Genomic DNA, 21,277 nt, shown 5'->3' with positions numbered 1-21,277 from the left:
CAAAGCTGAACCCCAGAGCAGTGCGGACAAAGAACAGAAAGGGAAATTTCTCCATGCAGCCTCAGGAGCAGCAAATTAAATCTCCACAATCAACTTGATGTACCCTGCATCTGTGGAATACCTGAAAACACAACGAATCATCCAAAATTGAGGTGGTGGACATTGGGAGCAACGATATATATATAAATTTTTTTCCTTTTTCTCTTTTTGTGAGTGTGTATGGGTATGCATCTGTGTGTGATTTTGTCTCTATAGCTTTGCTCCTACCATTTGTCATAGGGTTCTGTCTGTCCGTATTTTTTTTTTTCTCAAGTAAAGTTTTTAGCACTTGTTATCATTGGTGGATTTGTTTTTTGGTTTGGTTGCTCTCTTCATTCATTCTTTCTTTTTATTATTTGTAATAATTATTTTCCATTTTTTATTTTAATAACTTGATTTTATTTAACATTTTCTTTCTTTCTATTTTTCTCCCTTTTCTTTTGAACAATGTGGCTGACAGGGTCTTGGTGCTCCGACCGGGCATCAGGCCTGTGCCTCTGAGATGGGAGAGCCGAGTTCAGGACATTGGTCCACCAGAGACCTCCCAGCTCCACGTAATATCAAATGGTGAAAATCTCCCAGACATCCCAGTCTCAACGCCAAGACCCAGCTCCACTCAATCACCAGCAAGCTACAGTGCTGCACACCCCATGCCAAGAAACTAGCAAGACATAACACAACCCCACCCATTACCACAGAGGCTGCCTAAAATCATAATAAGGTCACAGACACCCAAAAACCACCAACAGATGTGGACTTGCCCACCAGAAAGACAAGATCCAGCCTCATTCACCAGAACACAGGCACTAGTCCCCTCCACCAGGAAGCCTACACAACCCACTGAACCAACCTTAGCCACTGGGGGCAGAAACCAAAACCAAGAGAACTACGAACCTGCAGCCTGCGAAAAGGAGACACCAAACACAGTAAGTTAAGCAAAATAGGAAGACAGAGAAACACACAGAGGATGAAGGAGCAAGATAAAAACCCACCAGACCTAACAAATGAAGAGGAAATAGGCAGTCTACCTGAAAAAGAATTCAGAATAATGATAGTAAAGATGATCCAAAATCTTGGAAATAGAATACAGAAAATACAAGAAACGTTTAACAAGGACCTAGAAGAACTAGAGCACAAACAAACAATGATGAACAACACAATAAATGAAATTAAAAATTCTCTACAAGGAATCAATAGCAGAAAAACTGACGCAGAAGAACGGATAAGTGAACTGGAAGATGAAATAGTGGAAATAACTACTGCAGAGCAGAATAAAGAAAAAAGAATGAAAAGAATTGAGGACACTCTCAGAGACATCTGGGACACATTAAACGAAACAACATTTGGATTATAGGGGTCCCAGAAGATGAGGAGAAAAAGAAAGGGACTGAGAAAATATTTGAAGATATTATATTTGAAAATTTCCCTAATATGGGAAAGGAAATAGTTAATCAAGGCCAGGAAGCACAGAGAGTCCCATACAGGATAAATCCAAGGAGAAACATTCGAAGACACATATTAAATAAACTATCAAAAATTAAATACAAAGAAAACATATTAAAAGCAGCAAGGGAAAAGCAACAAATAGCACACAATGGAATCCCCATAAGGTTAACAGCTAATCTTTCAGCAGAAACTCTGCAAGCCAGATGGGAGTGGCAGGACATATTTAAGGTGATGAAACAGAAAAACCTACAACCAAAATTACTCTACCCAGCAAGGATCTCATTCAGATTTGATGGAGAAATTAAAACCTTTACAGACAAGCAAAAGCTAAGAGAATTCAGCACCACCAAACCAGCTTTACAACAAAAGCTAAAGGAACTTTTCTAGGCAGGAACAAAAGAGAAGGAAAAGATCTACCATAACAAACTCAAAACAATTAAGAAAATGGTAATAGGAACATACATATCGATAATTACCTTAAACTCAAATGGATTAAATGTGCCAACCAAAAGACACAGACTGGCTGAATGGATACAAAAACAAGAAGCGCATATATGCTGTCTACAAGAGAGCCACCTCAGACCTAGGGACACATACAGGCTGAAAGTGAGGGGATGGAAGAAGATATTCTATGCAAATGGAAATCAAAAGAAAGCTGGAGTAGCAATTCTCCTATCAGACAAAATAGACTTTAAAACAATGACTATTACAAGAGACAAAGGAAACTACATAATGATCAAGGGATCAATCGACGAAGAAGATATAACAATTGTAAATATTTATGCACCCAACATAGGAGCACCTCAATACGTAAGGGAAATGCTAACAACCATAAAAGGGGAAACTGACAGTAACACAATGATACTAGGGGACTTTAACACCTCACTTTCACCAATGGACAGATCATACAAAATGAAAATAAATAAGGAAACACAAGCTTTAAATGATTCATTAGACAAGATGGACTTCTTTGATATTTATAGGACATTCCATCCAAAAACAACAGAATATACTTCCTTCTAAAGTGCTCATAGAACATTCTCCAGGATAGACCATATCTTGGGTCACAAACCAAGCCTTGGTAAATTTAAGAAAAATGAATTCGTATCAAGTATCCTTTCTGACCACAACACTATGAGACTGGATATCAATTACAGGAAAAAATCTGGAAAAGACACAAACACATGGAGGCTAAACAATACACTATTTAATAACCAAGAGATCACTGAAGAAATAAAAGAGGAAATCAAAAAATACCTAGAAACAAATGACAATGAAAATACGATGACCCAAAACCTATGGGATGCGGCAAAAGCAGTTCGAAGAGGGAAGTTTATAGCAATACAATCCTACCTTAAGAAACAAGAAACATCTCAAATAAACAACCTAACCTTACTCCTAAAGCAATTAGAGAAAGAACAAAAAACCCCCAACGTTAGCAGAAGGAACAAAATCATAAAGATCAGATCAGAAATAAATGAAAAAGAAATGAAGGAAACAATACCAAAGATCAATAAAACTAAAAGCTGGTTCTTTGAGAAGATAAACAAAATTGATAAACCATAGCCAGCCTCATCAAGAACAAAAGGGAGAAGACTCAAATTAACAGAATTACAGTGAAAAAGAAGTAACAACTGACACTGAAGAAATACAAAGGATCATGAGAGATTACTATAAGCAGCTATATGCCAAAAAAATGGACAACCTGGAAGAAATGAACAAATTCTTAGAAAAGCACAACCTTTGGAGACTGAACCAGGAAGAAATAGAAAATATAAACAGACCAATCACAAGCACTGAAATTGAAACTGTGATTAAAAATCTTCTAACAAACAAAAGCCCAGGACCAGATGGCTTCACAGGTGAATTCTACCAAACATTTAGAGAAGAGATAACACCTATCCTTCTCAAATTCTTCCAAAATATAGCAGAGGGAGGAACACTCCCAAACTTATCCTATGAGGACACCATCACCGTGATACCAAAACCAGACAAAGATATCACAAGGAAAGAAAACTACAGGCCAATATCACTGATGAACATAGCTGCAAAAATCTTCAACAAAATACTAGCAAACAAAATCCTACAGCACATGAAAAGGATCATACACCATGGCCAAGTGGGATTTATCCCAGGAATGCAAGGATTCTTCAATATATGCAAATCAATCAACGTGATACACCATATTAACAAACTGAAGAATAAAAACCATATGATCATCTCAATAGACGCAGAAAAAGGTTTCAACAAACTTCAACACCAATTTATGATAAAAACACTCCAGAAAGTAGGCATAGAGGGAACTTACCTCAACATAATAAAGGCCATATATGACAAACCCACAGCCAAATCATCCTCAATGGTGAAAAACTGAAACCATTTCCACTAAGATCAGGAAAAAGACAAGGTTGCCCACTCTCACCCCTATTATTCAACATTGTTTTGGAAGTTTTAGCCACAGCAATCAGAGAAGAAGAAGAAATAAAAAGAATCCAAATCGGAAAAGAAGAAGTAAAGCTCTCACTGTTTGCAGATGATGTGATACTATACACAGAGAATCCTAAAGATCCTACCAGAAAACCACTACAGTTAATCAATGAATTTGGTAAAGTAGTAGGATACAAAATAAATGCACAGAAATCTCTTGCATTCCAAATACTAATTATGAAAAATCTGAAAGTGAAATTAAGGAAACACTCCCGTTTACCACTGCAACAAAAAGAATAAAATACCGAGGAATACACCTACCTGAGGAGACAAAACACCTGTACTCAGCAAACTATAAAACACTGATGAAAGAAATTAAATATGATACAAACAGATGGAGAGATATACCATGTTCTTGGATTGGAAGAATCAACATTGTGAAAATGACTCTACTACCCAAAGCAATCTACAGATTCAGTGCAATTCCCATCAAACTACCACTGGCATTTTTCACAGAACTAGAACAAAAAATTTCACAATTTGTATGGAAACAAAAAGACCCCGAATAGCCAAAGCAATCTTGAGAAAGAAAAACGGAGCTGGAGGAATCAGGCTCCCTGACTTCAGACTATACTACAAAGCTACAGTAATCAAGACAGTATGGTACAAGCAAAAAAACAGAAATATAGATCAATGGAACAGGATAGAAAGCCCAGAGATAACCCCACACACATATGGTCACCTTATATTTGATACAGGAGGCAAGAAGATACAACAGAGAAAATACAGCCTCTTCAATAAGTAAGTGGTGCTGGGAAAACTGGACAGCTACATGTAAAAAAATGAAGTTAGAAAACTCCCTAACACCATACACAAAAAGAAACTCAAAATGGATTAAAGACCTAAATATAAGGCCAGAAACTATCAAACTCTTAGAGGAAAACATAGGCAGAACACTCTATGACATAAATCACAGCAAGATCCTTTTTGACCCACCTCCTAGAGAAATGGAAATAAAAAGAAACAAACGGGACCTAATGAAACTCAAAAGCTTTTTCACAGAAAAGGAAACCATAAATAAGACGAAAAGATAACCCTCAGAATGGGAGAAAATATTTGCAAATGGAGCAACTGACAAAGGATTAATCTCCAAAATTTACAAGCAGCTCATGCAGCTCAATATCAAAAAAACAACCCAATCCAAAAATGGGCAGAAGACCTAAATAGACATTTCTCTGAAGAAGATATACATATTCCCAACAAACACATGAAAGAATGCTCAACACCATTAATCATAAGAGAAATGCAAATCAAAACTACAATGAGGTATCACCTCACACCAGTCAGAATAGCCATCACCAAAAAGTCTACAAACAATAAATGCTGGAGAGGGTGTGGAGAAAAGGGAACCCTCTTGCACTGTTGGTGGGAATGTAAATTGATACAGCCACTATGGAGAACAGTATGGAGGCTCCTTAAAAAACTAAAAATAAAACTACCATATGACCCAGCAATCCAACTACTGGGCATATCCCTGGGAAAACCATAATTCAAAAAGAGTCATGAACCACAATGTTCATTGCAGCTCTATTTACAATAGCCAGGACATGGAAGCAACCTAAGTGTCCATCGACAGATGAATAGATAAAAAAGATATGGCACATATATACAATGGAATATAATTCAGCCATAAAAGGAAACGAAATTGAGTTATTTGTAGTGAGGTGGATGGACCTAGAGTCCGTCATACAGAGTGAAGTAAGTCAGAAAGAGAAAAACAAATACCATATGGTAACACATATATAGAATCTAAAAAAAAAAAAAAAAAAGGTCATGAAGAACCTAGGGGCAAGACAGGAATAAACACGCAGACCTACTAGACAATGGACTTGAAGACATGAGGAAGGGGAAGGGGAAGCTGGGACAAAGTGAGAGAGTGGCTAGGATATATATACACTACCAAATGTAAAGCTGATATCTAGTGGGAAGCAGCTGCATAGCACAGGGAGATCAGCTTGGTGCTTTGTGACCCCCTAGAGGGGTGGCATAGGGAGGGTGGGAGGGAGGGAGATGCAAGAGGGAAGAGATATGGGGATATATGTATATGTATAGCTGATTCACTTTGTTATACAGCAGAAACTAACACACCATTGTAAAGCAATTATACTCCAATAAAGATGTTAAAAAATTAAATTAAATTAAATTTTAAAAAGGTAAACCAAAGGTACATTACAACTGCAACTCAAGCTCAACCCTGATCAATCCATGATTGGATTAAGATGATAAGGCCCAAACCACAACCCACCCACTCATTCTAGCTACTTAGTAAGGGAAAGGATGAATTGATTCTGGTGGCTGTTGATATCATTTGGAACCTCTACATATTTTAAAGACAATGTCTAATATATACCAAAAAATGGTAGGAAGAGATAGGACCATATGACTGAAAACAATAGCAAAAAAACCGAAAAACCAAAACCTCAGAAACAAATCGAACCAATATGTAGGTGAACTACACATAGGCATTAATAAATGTCTTTAAAAGAACTGTAGAGGAGGATCAGGATAGTGGATTAAGAGGACATGGAGCTCACATTTCCCCATGAACTCATCAAAATACATCTACATGTTGAACAATTCTCACTGAAAACTAACTGGAAACTGGCAGAAGGAATCCGGTACAAACAAGGCTGTAAGAAAGATACACAGGTAGTCAGGCAGAATGGGAAGAACGTGACCGGGTTGGGCCCTGTGTTCCTGGGAGGTGACTCAGAGTAACAGGAAGAATACATGGGTGGACACCTGCCCTGGGGAGTGAGTGGTGAGAGCCACAGATTGGATGCCCAAGTCTGGGGTCCTGTGCAGGAGAGACAAGACTCCTTGGCTGGTTGGAGGACCACTGGGACTAACAGGGGGGTAGTGGGAAGCCTGAACACTGCTCATGAAGAGCACATGAGTGCTGGGTTGCCCTCAAGGCAGGGTGGAAAGAGTTCTGCTCTAGTGGCTGCCAGGTTTCCCACAACCGCCTCAGTGCGTGCCTCAGCCTGAGCTGAGCCAATGCACCAGTGCTGCTCACTCCATGTCGCAGCAGGGCATTAAATCTGGGGTGGTCATGACCAGGGAGAAAACTCGATCTTGGGATGCAGAGACAACCTGGCCTTTGGGCGGAGCCTGGGTGGGATTGGGGTCATTGTTAATGCTTACTCAAGCAGAACATCACAAGCAGCCCAAATCTCTGATGGCAGCACTCGAACATAGCTCAACTCCTGATACTGAAAGTCCACATAGACAACAACAGCTCTATAGTGTGGTTCCACAACAGGGCAGGGGCAGCAGGGACGGGGGCAGTAACCAGCTGTGAGGGAAACAATTGTGGGAACCTATACAGGCAGTGTATCAGCGACAGCTTGAACCTCTGTCTGCAATCAACACAGGCCAAGAGACCCTATGGACCCAACTTACTTCAGCACTTCCCGCCACTTGGGCAAGGCTCTCAGTGTGGAAAAAGGGGGAAGCACAAAGGGAACAGAGCTGGCCCAGGCCAGACCCTCAGGGCTTCTGCTCCAGGAATTTGGGATCAGACCCCACCCCTCATAGGGTGGTCATGGCCATTGAGCAGAGGGGAAGTCCCACTTCACACCTGGTGCCAGCTCTAGCTCCTCCATCTCTAGCCCCACTCCCTACCAAGCTGATAGCTACCAGCACATCCTGAGGAAAGATGTGACTTGTTTCCACACCAAATCCAGCTCTCCCACCAAAGGCACTGGGCACACATAGGGATGCTGCCACATAAGAACACCCCTTCAAGACCACAATAGGTAACTGTTTCACCTAAACTCATAGAAACAGAGAAAGTTAAGCAAAATGCAATGGCAGAAGAACTGTTCTCAATTGAAAGAGCAAGAAAAAACAGCTGAAAAAAAAAATGAAACATAAATAAACGATTTACCTGAAGAAGAATTCAAACCATTGGTTATAAAAAATGTTAACTGAATTAGGGGAAAGAATCTATCTATACACTAATAACTTTAATAAGAAACTAGAAAGTATTTTAAAAGACCCAATCAGAAATGAAGAATTCAACAGCTGAAATTAAAAGCACACTAGGAGGAATGAATAGCAAACTAAGTGATACAGAAGAATGCATAAGTGATCTGGTAGAATAATGTAAATCACCCAATCAGAACAGCAAAAGAAAAGAGCAAATTGTAAAAAATGAAAACATCTAGGAGTTCTCTGGTATATACTACTAAAGAAAATCAACAAAACCACAAGGGAAGAAACAAAGAGAAGGAAAAATGAACAGAGAAGAACTACATGAACAAGCAGAAAATAAGTGACAAAATGGCAATAAGTACATAACTATTAATAATTACTTTAAATATCAATGGACAAATGCTCCCTCAAAGGACACAGGGTGGCTGATTAAATGAAAAAACAAGACCCTTCTATATGTCGCCTAAGAAACTCACATACACAAAGAAGGTGAGGAAATGAAAAAAGATATTTTACGCAAATGGGAACAATAAGAAAGCCGGGGTAACAATACTCGCTTCAGACAAAATAGACTTTCAAACAAAGCTATCACAAAAGACAAAGAACGGCATTATATGATGATAAAGGGATCAATACAAGACAAGGATATTACACTCAGTGTAATATTAGGGGCACCTAAATATATAAAGCAAATATTCACAGACATAGAGGGAGAAATTGATGACAATACCATAACAATAGGGAACTTTCATATCTCACTTACATCAATGAACATATGATCCAGACAGAAAATCAATCATATAACAGTGGTCTTAAATGACACACTTGAACAGTTAAACTTAAAAGATATCTACAGGACATTTCATCCAAAAACAGCAGAATACACATTCCTTTCAAGTGCACATGGAACATTCTCCAGGACAGATCACACACTGGGCCACAAAATAAGGCTGAACAAATTTAAGGAGATAGATATTAATATCAAGCATTTTCCCCCACTACAATGGTATAAAATTAGAACTCAATTACAGGAAGAAAAATGGGGAAAAGCATGAACATGTGGAGACTAAACAACATGCTACTAAAAAACCACCTGGTCAATGAAGAAATCAAAGAGGAAATCAGAAAATACGTTGAGACAAAGGAAAAAGGAAACACAACACTCCAAAATCTATGAGGTGCAGCAAAAGCAGTTCTAAGGGGGAAGTTTATAGCAATACAGGCCTTCCTCAAGAAATACGTAAAACCTCAAATAAAGTACCTAACCAACCACTTAAAGAAATTAGAAAAAGACAAAGGCCAAAGTCATCAGAAGGAAGGAAATAATAAAGATTAGAGAGGAAATAAATAAAATAAAGATCAAGAAACAACAGAAAAGAGGGAAAGAGGGAGGGGCAAGACAGGAGAAAGGGATGAAGAGATACAAAACTACTATGTATAAAATAGATAAGCAACAAGGATATATCATATAGCACATGGAATTACAGCCATTATCTCATAATAACTTTTACTGGAGTAAAATCTGTAAAAATACTGAATCACTATGCTGTACACCTGAAACTAATATAATATTGTAACTTTTTTTTTTGGCTGCACCGTGAGGCATTCGGGATTTTAGTTCCCTGACGAGGGATCAAACCCATGGCCCCTGAATTGGGAGCACAGAGTCGTAACCACTGGACTGCCAGGGAAGTCCCTAATATAATATTGTAAATCAACTATACTTCAATTTTTAAAAGTCTGTGATAAATATGCTCAAGAAAATAGAGAAAAGATAGACAAACTGGAAAAAGGATGGAGAATTTCACCAGAAATTTGAGGATATAAAAAAATTTAAATGGACATTCTAGAATTAAAAAATACATATCTAAAATTCTAACTCCTAATTTTCTATTCTACTTCTACCAAGGCATTCATTGTATGTTTGTACTAATTACCTTGAAGTTAGGAGGGATATAAGTAGCATAATATTAGGAACCATTTCCAGAATAAACAAAATGCAAATGTCAATGAGAAAATGAGAAAGAGGTCTTTAAATCTTGTTAAGGGATGATAATTATAGTGTGAGCTTTTATATCCACAGCTTTCTGGCTAGTTAAAGCAGAAACAAACATATTTTACCAATCTAGATTTTAAGAAACCTTTTTTCTATATGATGGACAAAGTAAAAGCAATGGTCACTTACAGGAAGGTGTGTGAAGACAGCAAAGGTGCTACGGAGAAAGGCAATGAGGTCTACTAGGTAATCACTAGCTTTGTTGCCCAAATCTCCTGTCATCCAGTCATAGTCAGCCAGCTGTAGAAACTGGTCAATCTTCTGGTTTAAGTTGGTATAAATCTCTTCTTCAGCTGCATGTCTGGCATCCTGTGAAATACGAAATTTGAATAGTCATTCAAAATTCCAGTATAAGCAAAGCAGAAATCTCTGCTTGGAGACATCTCAAACTAAGTAACATAATTGAGAATATCAAGTAATATCACAGTCTCCATTATTTTTTCTTGTTTTCAAAAGCTCAGTAGAGTCCTTTCTATTTTGTATCTGCAAGACAAATTATTATATTGATTCACCAAATAGAGAAACTGCCTTCACTGCCCTCAGCTATCTGCATCCTGTACCTTCTTACCTATGTTTAAAACTACACTCATTCTCAGGATCCTGTTCTCTTTCTTCTCTTCTGGAATTCCAAGAACCTCCCTTCCTGCAATATCAACCTCTCTTATAGTTGCTAGTCTCTTCACTTTGCTTATTTTAAGTATCCTGAAGTTTCTAATTTAATGCTGTATGTTCCCACTAGTTACTATCCTACCTTTCTAGATTCTTTATAATCAAGTTTCTTCAAAGATTGGCACACATTTCCTAAAATATGCTCTAATTAACAACAGTCCTGAAAAATGCTTAAATGACAGCAAAAAAGTTCCTAGATCAATTAAGTCTGAGAACCCCAGTTTAAAAGAGTCTTGATTTACACTGGCATATAAAAGGCTCTAAGAAGTGTTATGGGACTAAAGCTCCAAGAAAAACATTTTTAGGAGAAAACAGTCTACGCTGCAATCTAACAATCCATCAACATGGACTGGTCCAGGGTAATCCATGACCGCCAGGCTACCATATCCAATATCCATTTTTCAGTCTCATCTTACCCTGTTCTCTGTTGGCTTTCAGGACATAGTTTTACTTTTACTTTTCTGGCCTCTAATCCTCTCACTTCCGCTGGATGATTTCATCACCTCCTATGGCTTCCACTATATCTGTCCAAACCCTTTCTTCTTAAAGACCCATATTTCTGATTGTTTCCTGCACTATGGCTCACAGAAACTTTGAATATTGTAAGTCCAGGACAAGAATAATCATAATTCCCACTCTTCACCTGTTCATTTCAGACCAAGGCAGAGATTTAAGCAACATATTAGATTCCATTCATTCCTTCATAGGCACGGTGTCCTATAAATTCTACCCCCAAAACTTTACTCGAACTCATACCCGCCTCTCCATTTTCACCTTTTTAATGGCTGCATAATTTTACAGGTATTTACATACTATAATATAGGCATTGACTATGTTTACTTATATGAACACAGTTCTAAGAGCATTTCTCTGCTTACATATTTACTTACTTGTATGATAATTTAATATTGTCCTTGAATTCCCATTTTACTAAGTTTTCTTTTAATTAATAAACATTATTTTCTAGAAATCTGGGCTTAAAGAAAAATTGAACAGAAAGTACAGAGCATTTCCAGATACTGCCCACCATCCCCTTCCCACTGTTTCCCCTATTTAAAAAACCTTGCATTAGTGTGGAACATTTGTTACAATAGATGAACTGATATTGATATTTTATTATTAACTAAAGTTCACAGTTTGCATCAGGGTTTACTATTTGTGTTGTACAGTTCCATGGGTACTTACAAATGGATAATGTCATGTATTCACTATTACAGAATCGTACAGAATAGTTTTCTTGTCATAAAAATCCACTCTACTCTATCCATCCCTCCCTTGCTCATCCCCCAAATCCTGGAAACAAACCATCTTTTTACTTTCTCCAGAACTTTGCCTTTCTACAATGTCTTATACTGGGAACCATGTATGTAGCTGATTGGCTTATTTTACTTAGCAATGTGCAGTTAATTTTCCTCCATGTCTTTCTATGGCTTGATATTCATTCCTTTTCATCACTGAATAATATTCCATTGTCAGGACGTATCATAGTTTGTTTATCCATTTACCTATTGAAGGACATCTTGATAGCTTCTAAGTGTAGTCAATTTTGAATAATGCTACTGTAATGATTTATGTGTAAGTTTTTGTGTAGCTTAACATTTCAATTCACTTGGATAGTTACCAAGACGCATGACTGGTGAATTGCATGGGAAGACTATTTCTGTTTAGCCTTGTAAGAAACTGACAAACTGTCTTCCAAAATAACATTACCATTTTGTATTAGCACCAGCAATGAATGAGAGCTGCTATTGCTCCAGCATTTGTTGTCAGTGTTTTCAGTTTTAGTCTTTTTAAGAGTTGTACAATGGTATCACTGTTGTTTTAACTTATAACTCCCTCTCCATCCTTTGGTGTGGTATCTATTCAGATCCTTTGCCCATTTTTAAAGTGAGCCCACATTAAACCCACTTTTTAATTTTCTTATTGTTGACTTTTACCCATTCTTTGTATATTTTGGATATGTCCTTTATTAGATATGCATTTTACAAACATTTTCTCCTTCTTTTCATTCTTTTAACAGTGTCTTTTCTACAGCAGAAGTTTTTCATTTTAATGAAGTCCATCTTATCAGTATTTTCTTTGATGGACTGTGTTCTGGTTGCTGTACCTTAAGTCATAGTGAAACCCAAGGTTACCAACATTTTCCCTTATGTTATCTTCTAAGAGTTTTATAGTGCTGTGTTTCACACGTAAGTCTGTGATCCCCTTTGAGTTAATTTTTAACTCAATTTACTCAATTTTTTTTGAGTTTAACTCAAACTCAAAATTTTAACTCAATTTTAAAGTGTAACATCTGTGTCTAGGTTCATTTTTTTTTCTTTTTTGCAGGTGGATGTCGAGTTGTTTCAACATTTATTGAAAACACTTTCATTTCTCCATTAAACTGAGTTTACTGCATGTCAACAATCAGTTGACTATATTTGCGAGAGTCTATTTCTGGGCTCCTATGTTGTTCCCTTGACCTAATTATCGTTTTTTTTTTTTCCCCAATACCACACTGTCTTGATTACTGTAGCTTTATAATAAGTCTTGAAGTCAGGTAGTGTCAGTTCTCCAACATTGTTCTTCTCCGTCAATATTGTGTTGACTATTCTGGGTGTTTTGCCTCTCCACATAAACTTCAGAAACAATATGTCAATATCCACAAAATGAGTTGCTGGAATTTGGACTGGGACTGAATCTTTAGATTAAGTTGAAAAGAACTTATATCTTGATAAAATATTGAATCTTCTTATCCACGAATATGGAACATATCTCCACTTATTTAGATCTTACTTCTTTGATTACTTTTTATCAGAGTTTTACAGGTTTTCTCACATAGATCTTGTTTATCTTGTTAGGTTTATATCTATTTCTTTTTTCAATGTTAATGTAAATAGCATTATGTTTTTAATTACAAATTCCAGTTATTTGTTACTGGTATAATGATAAAGCAAATAACTTTTGTATACCAATTTTATATGCTGAACCTTGCTACATTCATTTATTACTTCCAGCAGTCTTTTTGTTATTGTTAATTCTTTCATAATTTCTACTTAGACAATCATGTCATCTGTAAACTAAGTCAGTTTTATCTCTGTCTTCCCAGTCTGTAAGTCTTTTATTTCATGGCTTACTGAATGTTGAATAAGAGTGGTATAAAAGGACATTCCGGCCTTTTTCATGATTTTAGCAGAAAAGTTTCTAGTTTCTCACTATCAGGTATGATGTTATTTGTAGGACTTTTGTAGATGTTCTTTACCAAGTTGAGGGCATTCCCCTTCTATTATAGTTAGCTGAGAGGTTTTTACCATGAACAGGTGTTGGATTTTGTCAAATGCATTTTCTATATCTATTAATATGATTCTATAATTGTTCTTCTTTAGCCCATTAATGTGATGAATTACAATACTTGATATTTGATGTTGAGTAAGTCTTGCAGACCCACTTGGTGGTAGTATATAATTCTGATACATTGTTGGATTCAATTTCATAATATTTTGTTGAGGATTCTGCATCTAAGTTCATGAGAAATATTAGTCTGTAGCTTTCCTTTCCTGCGATGTCTGGCTGGTATTATGGTAATGCTAGCCTCACAGAGTGAGTTACGTAGTATTCTCTCTGCTTCTATTTCCTGGAAAATATAGAGAAGTGGTGACATTTCATCCTTAAATATTAGGTAGAATTTCTTTCAGCTTAATTAGCGTATAACTGCCAAGTTGTCAGATATTTAAAATGAAAAACATAATGACTAAATATAGGTATACACTGCAAAAGGATTCCCGACATCAAGTTAATTAACACAGCTATCATCTCACATATTTACTTTTTTGTTTGCTTGTTTTGGTGAGAACACTGAAGTTCTACTCTCTTAGCAATTATCATTTATACAATAGTGTAATCAACTATAGTCACATTGTTATATACTAGATGCTCAGACTATTCATCTTACAATTGAAAGTTTGTACCCTTTTATCAACCTCTATTTCTTTACCCCCCAGCCCTGGCAATAATGTTTCTACTCTCTGTTTCTATGACTTCAACTTTTTTTGTTAGATTCCACATATAAATGATACCATGAAGTATTTGTCTATCTGGTTTATTTCATTTTGCATAATGCCTTCTAGGTTCATCCATGTTTTTGCAACTGATCAGGATTTTCTTCTTTTTTTAATGGCTGAATAATATTCCACTGTGTGTATGTGGTGTGTGTGTGTGTGTGTGTGTGTGTGTGTAACTTAGCTATTCATCCATTAAGAGACACTTAGGTTGTTTCCATATCTTGACTACTTTGATTAATGCTGTAATGAATGTGAAAGTATACATAACTCTTCAAGATATTGATTCCTTTGAATATAGACCCAGAAGTAGAATTGCTGGATCATATGGTAGTTCTATTTTTGATTTTTTGAGGAACCTCCATACTGTTTTCCATAGTGGCTGTACCAGCTTACATTCCCACCAACAGTACACAAGGGCTCCCTTTTCTCCACATCCTTGCCAGCATTTGTTATCTCTTGTGTCTCTTTTTCTTAATAGAAGTATAGTCGATTTACAATGTTAAGTTAGTTTCTGGTGTACAGCAAAGTATAGCTATACATATATTTTATACACACACACACACACACACACACACACACACACACACACACACACACATATATTCTTTTCCATTATGGTTTATTACAAGATAGTGAATATAGTCCCCTGTGCTATACAGTAGAACTTTTTTATCTATTTTATATATAGTAGTTTGTATCTGCTAATCCCAAACTCCTAATTTATCCTTCCCCCATCCCCTTTCCCCCTTGGTAACCATAAGTTTGTTTCCTATGTCTGTGGGTCTACTTCTGTTTTGTAAATAAGTTCATTTGTATCATATTTTGGATTCCACATATAAGTGATATATGGCATTTGCCTTTCTCTGTCCGATTTACTTTATTTACTAGTATGATAATCTCTAGATCCATCCATGTCGCTGCAAATGGCATTATTTCGTTCTTTTTTATGGCTAAGTAGTATTCCATTGTATATATATACCACATCTTCTTTAACCATTGATCTGTTGATGGACATTTAGGTTGCTTCCATGACCTGGCTATTGTAAATAGTGCACTATGAACACTGGGGTGCAAGTATATTTTCAAATTAGAATTTTCTCTGGATATATACCCTATCTCTTATCTTTTTGATGATACCACTCTACATGTAAGGTAATATCTCATTGTAGTTTTGATTTGCATTTCCTTAAAGATTTGTGATGTTGAACATCTTTTCATTTACATGTTGCTCATTTGTATGTCTTCTTTGGAAAAATGTCTATTCAGTTCCTCTGCCCATTTTTTAATCAGATTGTTTTTTTGCTATTGAGTTGTATGAGTTCTTTGTGTTTTTTGGATATTAACCCCTTACCAGATATATGATTTGCAAATATTTTCTCCCATTCAATTGGTTGCTTTTTCATTCTGTTGATGGTTTCTTTGCTGTACAGAAAGTTTTTAGTTTGATGAAGTCCCACTTGTTTATTCTTGATTTTATTGCCTTCGCTTTTGGTGTCAACTCCAAAAAATCATCTCCAAGACCAATGTCAAAGAAGTTACCCTCTATGTTTTCTTCTAGGAGTGTTATGGATTCAGTCTTACATTCAAGTCTCTAATCCGTTTTGATTTGATTTGTGTCTATGGTATAAGACAGAGATCCAGTTTCATTCTTTTGCATGTGCCTGTCCAGTTTCCCCAAACCCACTTATTTAAGAAACTATCCTTTCCTCATTGTATATTCTTGGCCCCTTTGTCATAAATTAATCGACCATATATGTATAGGTTTATTTCTGGGATCTTCAATCTGTTCCATTTATCTATGTGTCTGTTTGTAGGTCAATACCATACTGTCTTCATTACGATAGCTTTATAACATAATTTGAAATCAGGAAGTGTGTTGTTTCCAGCTTTGTTCTTTCTCAAGATTGCTTTGGATTTTCAGAGTCTTTTGTGGTTCCACACAAATTTTAATATTTTTTTTTCAATTTCTGTAAAAAAAAGTACCATTTTGATAGGGATTGCATTGAATCTGTAGTTCACTTTGGGTAGCTTGGACATTTTAACAATATTAATTCTTCCAATTAATGAACATTGAATATCTTTCCATTTACTTGTGTCTTGTTCAACTTCTTTCAACTGGGCCTGGTGTTTTCTATTTTCGAAAGCCATTAATTATTGATTCAATTTCTTCAAAAGATATAAGGTTATTTAGATTATTACTCCTTGTGTGAGTTTTGGTAAATTGTGTCTCTGAAAAAATTATGTAGGTTGTTAATTTGTGGATATAGAGTTGTTCATAATATGCCCTTATTAATATTTTAATGTCCATGGAATCAGTAGTGATGGACCCTTCTTCATTTATGATATTAGTAATTTGTGTCTTCTGTCTTTTATTATTGGTCAGCCTAACTCAAAGTTTATCAATTTTATTGATCTTTCTAAAAACCCATGTTTAGTTTCATTGGTTTTCTCCTTTGCTTTTCTGTTTTCAATTATTTCTGCTCTAGTTTTTCTTTTCTTTTGATTATTTTGGATTTAATTTGCTCTTCTTTCCCTAGTTTCCTAAGGTAGAAGCTTAGATTACTGATCATGAAATTTCTTCTTTTGGAATTTATGCAGTTAATGCTATAAATTTCCCTATAAGCAGTGCTTTCACTGATGCCACAAGTTTTAGTAAGTTATACTTTATTTTAATTTAGTACTGTTTAATTTCTCTTGAAACTTTTTCTTTGACCCAAGTGTTTTTCTGAAGTGTGCTGGTTAATCTCCAAATATTTGGGGATTTTCTAGCTATCTTTCTGTTATTTATTTCCAGGGTTTAATTCCATTTGGTCTGAGAGCAAGCTTTATATGATTTTTATTCTTTAAAATTTTTTAAGATGTGCTTTAATACCCCAAACATGGTCTGTCTTGGTGAATGTTCTTATGAGCTTGAGAAGAATATGTATTACGCTGTTGTTAGATGAAGTATTCTATAAATGTCAATTCGATCTAGCTGATTGATAGCACCATTCAGTTCAACAATATCCTTACTAATTTTCTGCCTCCTTGATCTGTCAATTACTGATAGAGGGGTTCACTAAGAGATTTTATCAGGAAGAGATGTGGCCTTACATAAAATACCTTTTTAGTATCTTTTTAAATACTCATGCATTTTTCCTCACCTGATCTATTACAGTAGTGAATAATTTTAAACAACTTTCTAATACTAATCATCCTTGCATTCTTAACATTACTTTATCCCTGCTTTCTATGCACTTCTGGATTTTGTTTGATATTTTATTATTTATGATTTTTACATCAATATTTGTCTTTAATTGCTCAGGGATTTTATGGTTTCTCTAGTTTTCTTTTTAAACTTAATTTCAGCTACTATATTTTTTTCCATAGTTTTAACACCTTTATTAAATCTAATAACTTTCATAAAGAGCCTGGCACACCTGAGGGAACCATGAGCTTATTAAATATTAGCTAACCTCATTTTATGACCAAATCTCTCTTTTTCTGTTGCTCTAATATTTATTTTATCAATTGCTATTATCTTTTTTAAAACATCTTTATTGGAGTATAATTGCTTTACAATAGTGTGTTAGTTTCTGCTTTACAACAAAGTGAATCAGCTGTACATATACATATATCCCCATATCTCCTCCCTCTTGCATCTCCCTCCCACCCTCCCTATACCACCCCTCTAGGTGGACACAAAGCTCTGAGCTGATCTCCCTGTGCTATGTGTCTGCTTCCCACTAGCTATCTATTTTACATTTGGTAGTGTACATATGTCCGTGCCACTCTCTCACTTCATCCCAGCTTACCCTTCCCCCTCCCCACGTCCTCAAGTCCATTCTCTACGTCTGCGTCTTTATTCCTGTCCAGCCCCTAGGGTCTTCAGAACTTTTTTTTTTTTTTTAAGTTTTGAATCATTGTTATGTTGACTTCACAAAAATTAACTGAGATATTTTCCATTTTTCTCTACGGTATGGAGTAGTTTAAATTATACAGAAATTATCTGTTTCGTGAAAGCCTGAATGAATTCACTGGTAAAATCATGTGAATCTTCCCCAGTTTTAAGAAGTCTTTAACAACTTTTTCATTTTTTTCAGTTATGTCAATTTTCTTTATCTTTTCTTTTTTTAATATTTATTTATTTAGGTGGTTGCACTGGGTCTTAGTTGCAGCATGTGGGCTCCTTAGTTGTGGCTCATGGCTCCTTAGTTGTGGCTCACCGGCTCCTTAGTTGCAGCACACAGGCTCCTTAGTTGTGGCATGCAAACCCTTAGTTGTGGCATGCACCTGGGATCTAGTTCCCTGACCAGGGATTGAACCCGGGCCCCCTGCATTGGGAGTGCCAAGTTTTATCTACTGCACCACCAGGGAGTCCTCTTTATCTTCTTGAATCACCTTTTTAATCACATATTTTCCTATAGATCATTAAATTTATTAGCACAGAGTTATACAAAGTATTCTCGGTATTTCATTTCCTCTGATTATGAATTTCAAGTAATTGTGATTTATTTATTCCTTCCTTTCTTTTTTCTTGTCTCACTCCTTTCCTGCATTCCATGCTTTTATCATTCCTTCCTTCCTTCTAATTAGGCAAAGTAAATGACTATTTTTAAAATTGCAACACATCCTTGCTTGAAGTCTCTCAAAGACTTTAGTAGGATAAAGTCCAAATTATCTATCATTATAAAACAAAGTGCTTCACAATTGATATTTACCTACTTCTCTATGTCATTGCTACCCTTATTCTACACCAGAGAAGTATGATTTTATTTCATTATTTCATCATTTTACATGAAGTTGCCTCACCTAAAAATGTCCCTTACTCCCTCCTCATCCTTTCTCCACCTGGACACTTCCTGCTGGTCCCAAGATACTCCTGCTGGACACCTCCTACTGGGCCTTTTCCAGTAAGTCTTCCCTGAAGGTCTCAGAACTGAGATAAGTACCACTCACCTCTTCTTCTAGACCTGTCAACGTTGATTTCCCTTGGAGCTCAATCCTCACACCTTTTCTCTATCTATATTAAATTCCCAAAAGACAGCCAGCTCCATGGCATAAAATACCATCTTTACACTTATGAATTCTAAATTTTTATGTCCAGCTAAGACTTTATCCTGTCAATTTAATCTCTATGATAAATGACTAATAAATACCTCAAGCTTTATATGTGAAAAATGGAAATCTTGATTCTACTGCCACTCCCCAAAACTTATTTTCTTGCTGTTCCCCATCTTAGTTAATCCAGTTTGCTTAGTTTAAGTATCCTGGAATTATCCTTGACTCCATTCTTTCTCTTATTATCTCATACCTAATCTAGCAATAAAACTTGCCATCTCTATCTTCAAAAATATTTCATACCACTTCAAACCCTACCACTGTAGTCCAAGTGACCATTATCTCTTATCTAGACTACTGCAATGACCTTCAAATTGGATTCTCTTCTTCCACTCTTGCTGACCTATAGTATATTTTCCACAAAGCAACTAGGGTTACCCATCATAAATCAGGTTACCACCACCATTTCTAATCTTCTAATGACCTCATATTTCATTTCAAAATAAAACAGAAAGCATTTACTGGGGCCTACAAGTCCAGAAATCATATGACTCCTGACGATCTTGTCTCTTACCACCCTTACCAATGATAAATACTTCACGGCCAGACTGACCCCCTTGCATACTGATCACCTTGAATACACCAATACCTTCTACCATATTGTTACCTCTGACTGGACTGCTTATCTATCAGAAATCCAAGTGATTCAATTTCTTATTTCATTCAGGTCATTTATTTTTCTTCCTAGCTCTTACCACTACCTCACATTATATTAAATTTTTTGTTTCTGTATCATCTATCACCCTCACGAGAATATATGCTGTGTAAAGTCAGGAGACTGGTTTATTGCCTGGTATGTAGCAGATGCTTTATAAAAACTTGGAGAATCACTGAGAGATTTAATGTATTTATTACATTATTCCAGCATTTTTTGCACAGTTCTTTATAGAACTTACAGTGTCTGTCTTCCCCGTAGATTATAGACTCTAAATCCAAGGACTAAGTATTTTCTCTTCCATATTTTATAGTAGGTACACAAGCAATATTTGTGATGGGGTAAATTAATAAATACCTTCATTCTATTTTGAAGTGAGGGAATTCTTATAAACAAGGAAAGCTAAGGATACCAGCTTGATTAGGTCACATATGGTAGAAACAAGAAGGAACTCTGCAAGAAAATACCTTGAAGACCTTCTGATTGTTTTTGCCCCTTTTTCAGCATTAAGGTTTCCATCTGCAAGTGAAAGTTTTCTGGAAACAGTAGCTTAGGAAAATACACAATATGTAGCTGTTATAATTGCCATGTTTATACTGAGTTCTCGGTTAGTTGGTCTGAAACAGTCCTGGTAAAAATAAACTTTCAATGTGTTTTAAGCAATCAGTGTTTCCAATAAGCACTGTCAACATGACCTTTAGTGGTCTCCAGAACTTCTCCTTTACTAAGTATTTAACTAGCTGCTCAACCTCTATGGCTTCCTGTCTGCCTTTAATTTTCCCTCAGCAATTTTAATGCTGGAACAACAAAATACACAAGCCACCCTTTGGGAGGATTTCTGACCATAAT

The 21,277-nt window shown here is 36.1% G+C and overlaps 1 protein-coding gene across 3 annotated transcripts in view; it reads right to left on the bottom strand.

Annotated features, from left to right (window-relative positions):
- The window catches only part of EXOC6B (exocyst complex component 6B), a 708,543-nt gene that overhangs the window by 267,215 nt on the left and 420,051 nt on the right, over positions 1-21,277 (bottom strand). For all 3 annotated transcript variants that reach the window (XM_060026390.1, XM_060026391.1, XM_060026392.1), the window contains one exon: positions 10,094-10,273. In XM_060026390.1, coding sequence (XP_059882373.1) covers positions 10,094-10,273 — 180 coding nt within the window. The remainder of the gene's footprint in view (positions 1-10,093; positions 10,274-21,277) is intronic.

This window comes from Delphinus delphis, chromosome 12, assembly GCF_949987515.2.
Source record: "Delphinus delphis chromosome 12, mDelDel1.2, whole genome shotgun sequence".
NCBI classification, from domain to species: domain Eukaryota; kingdom Metazoa; phylum Chordata; class Mammalia; order Artiodactyla; family Delphinidae; genus Delphinus; species Delphinus delphis.
This window is presented reverse-complemented; position numbering and strand designations above follow the sequence as displayed.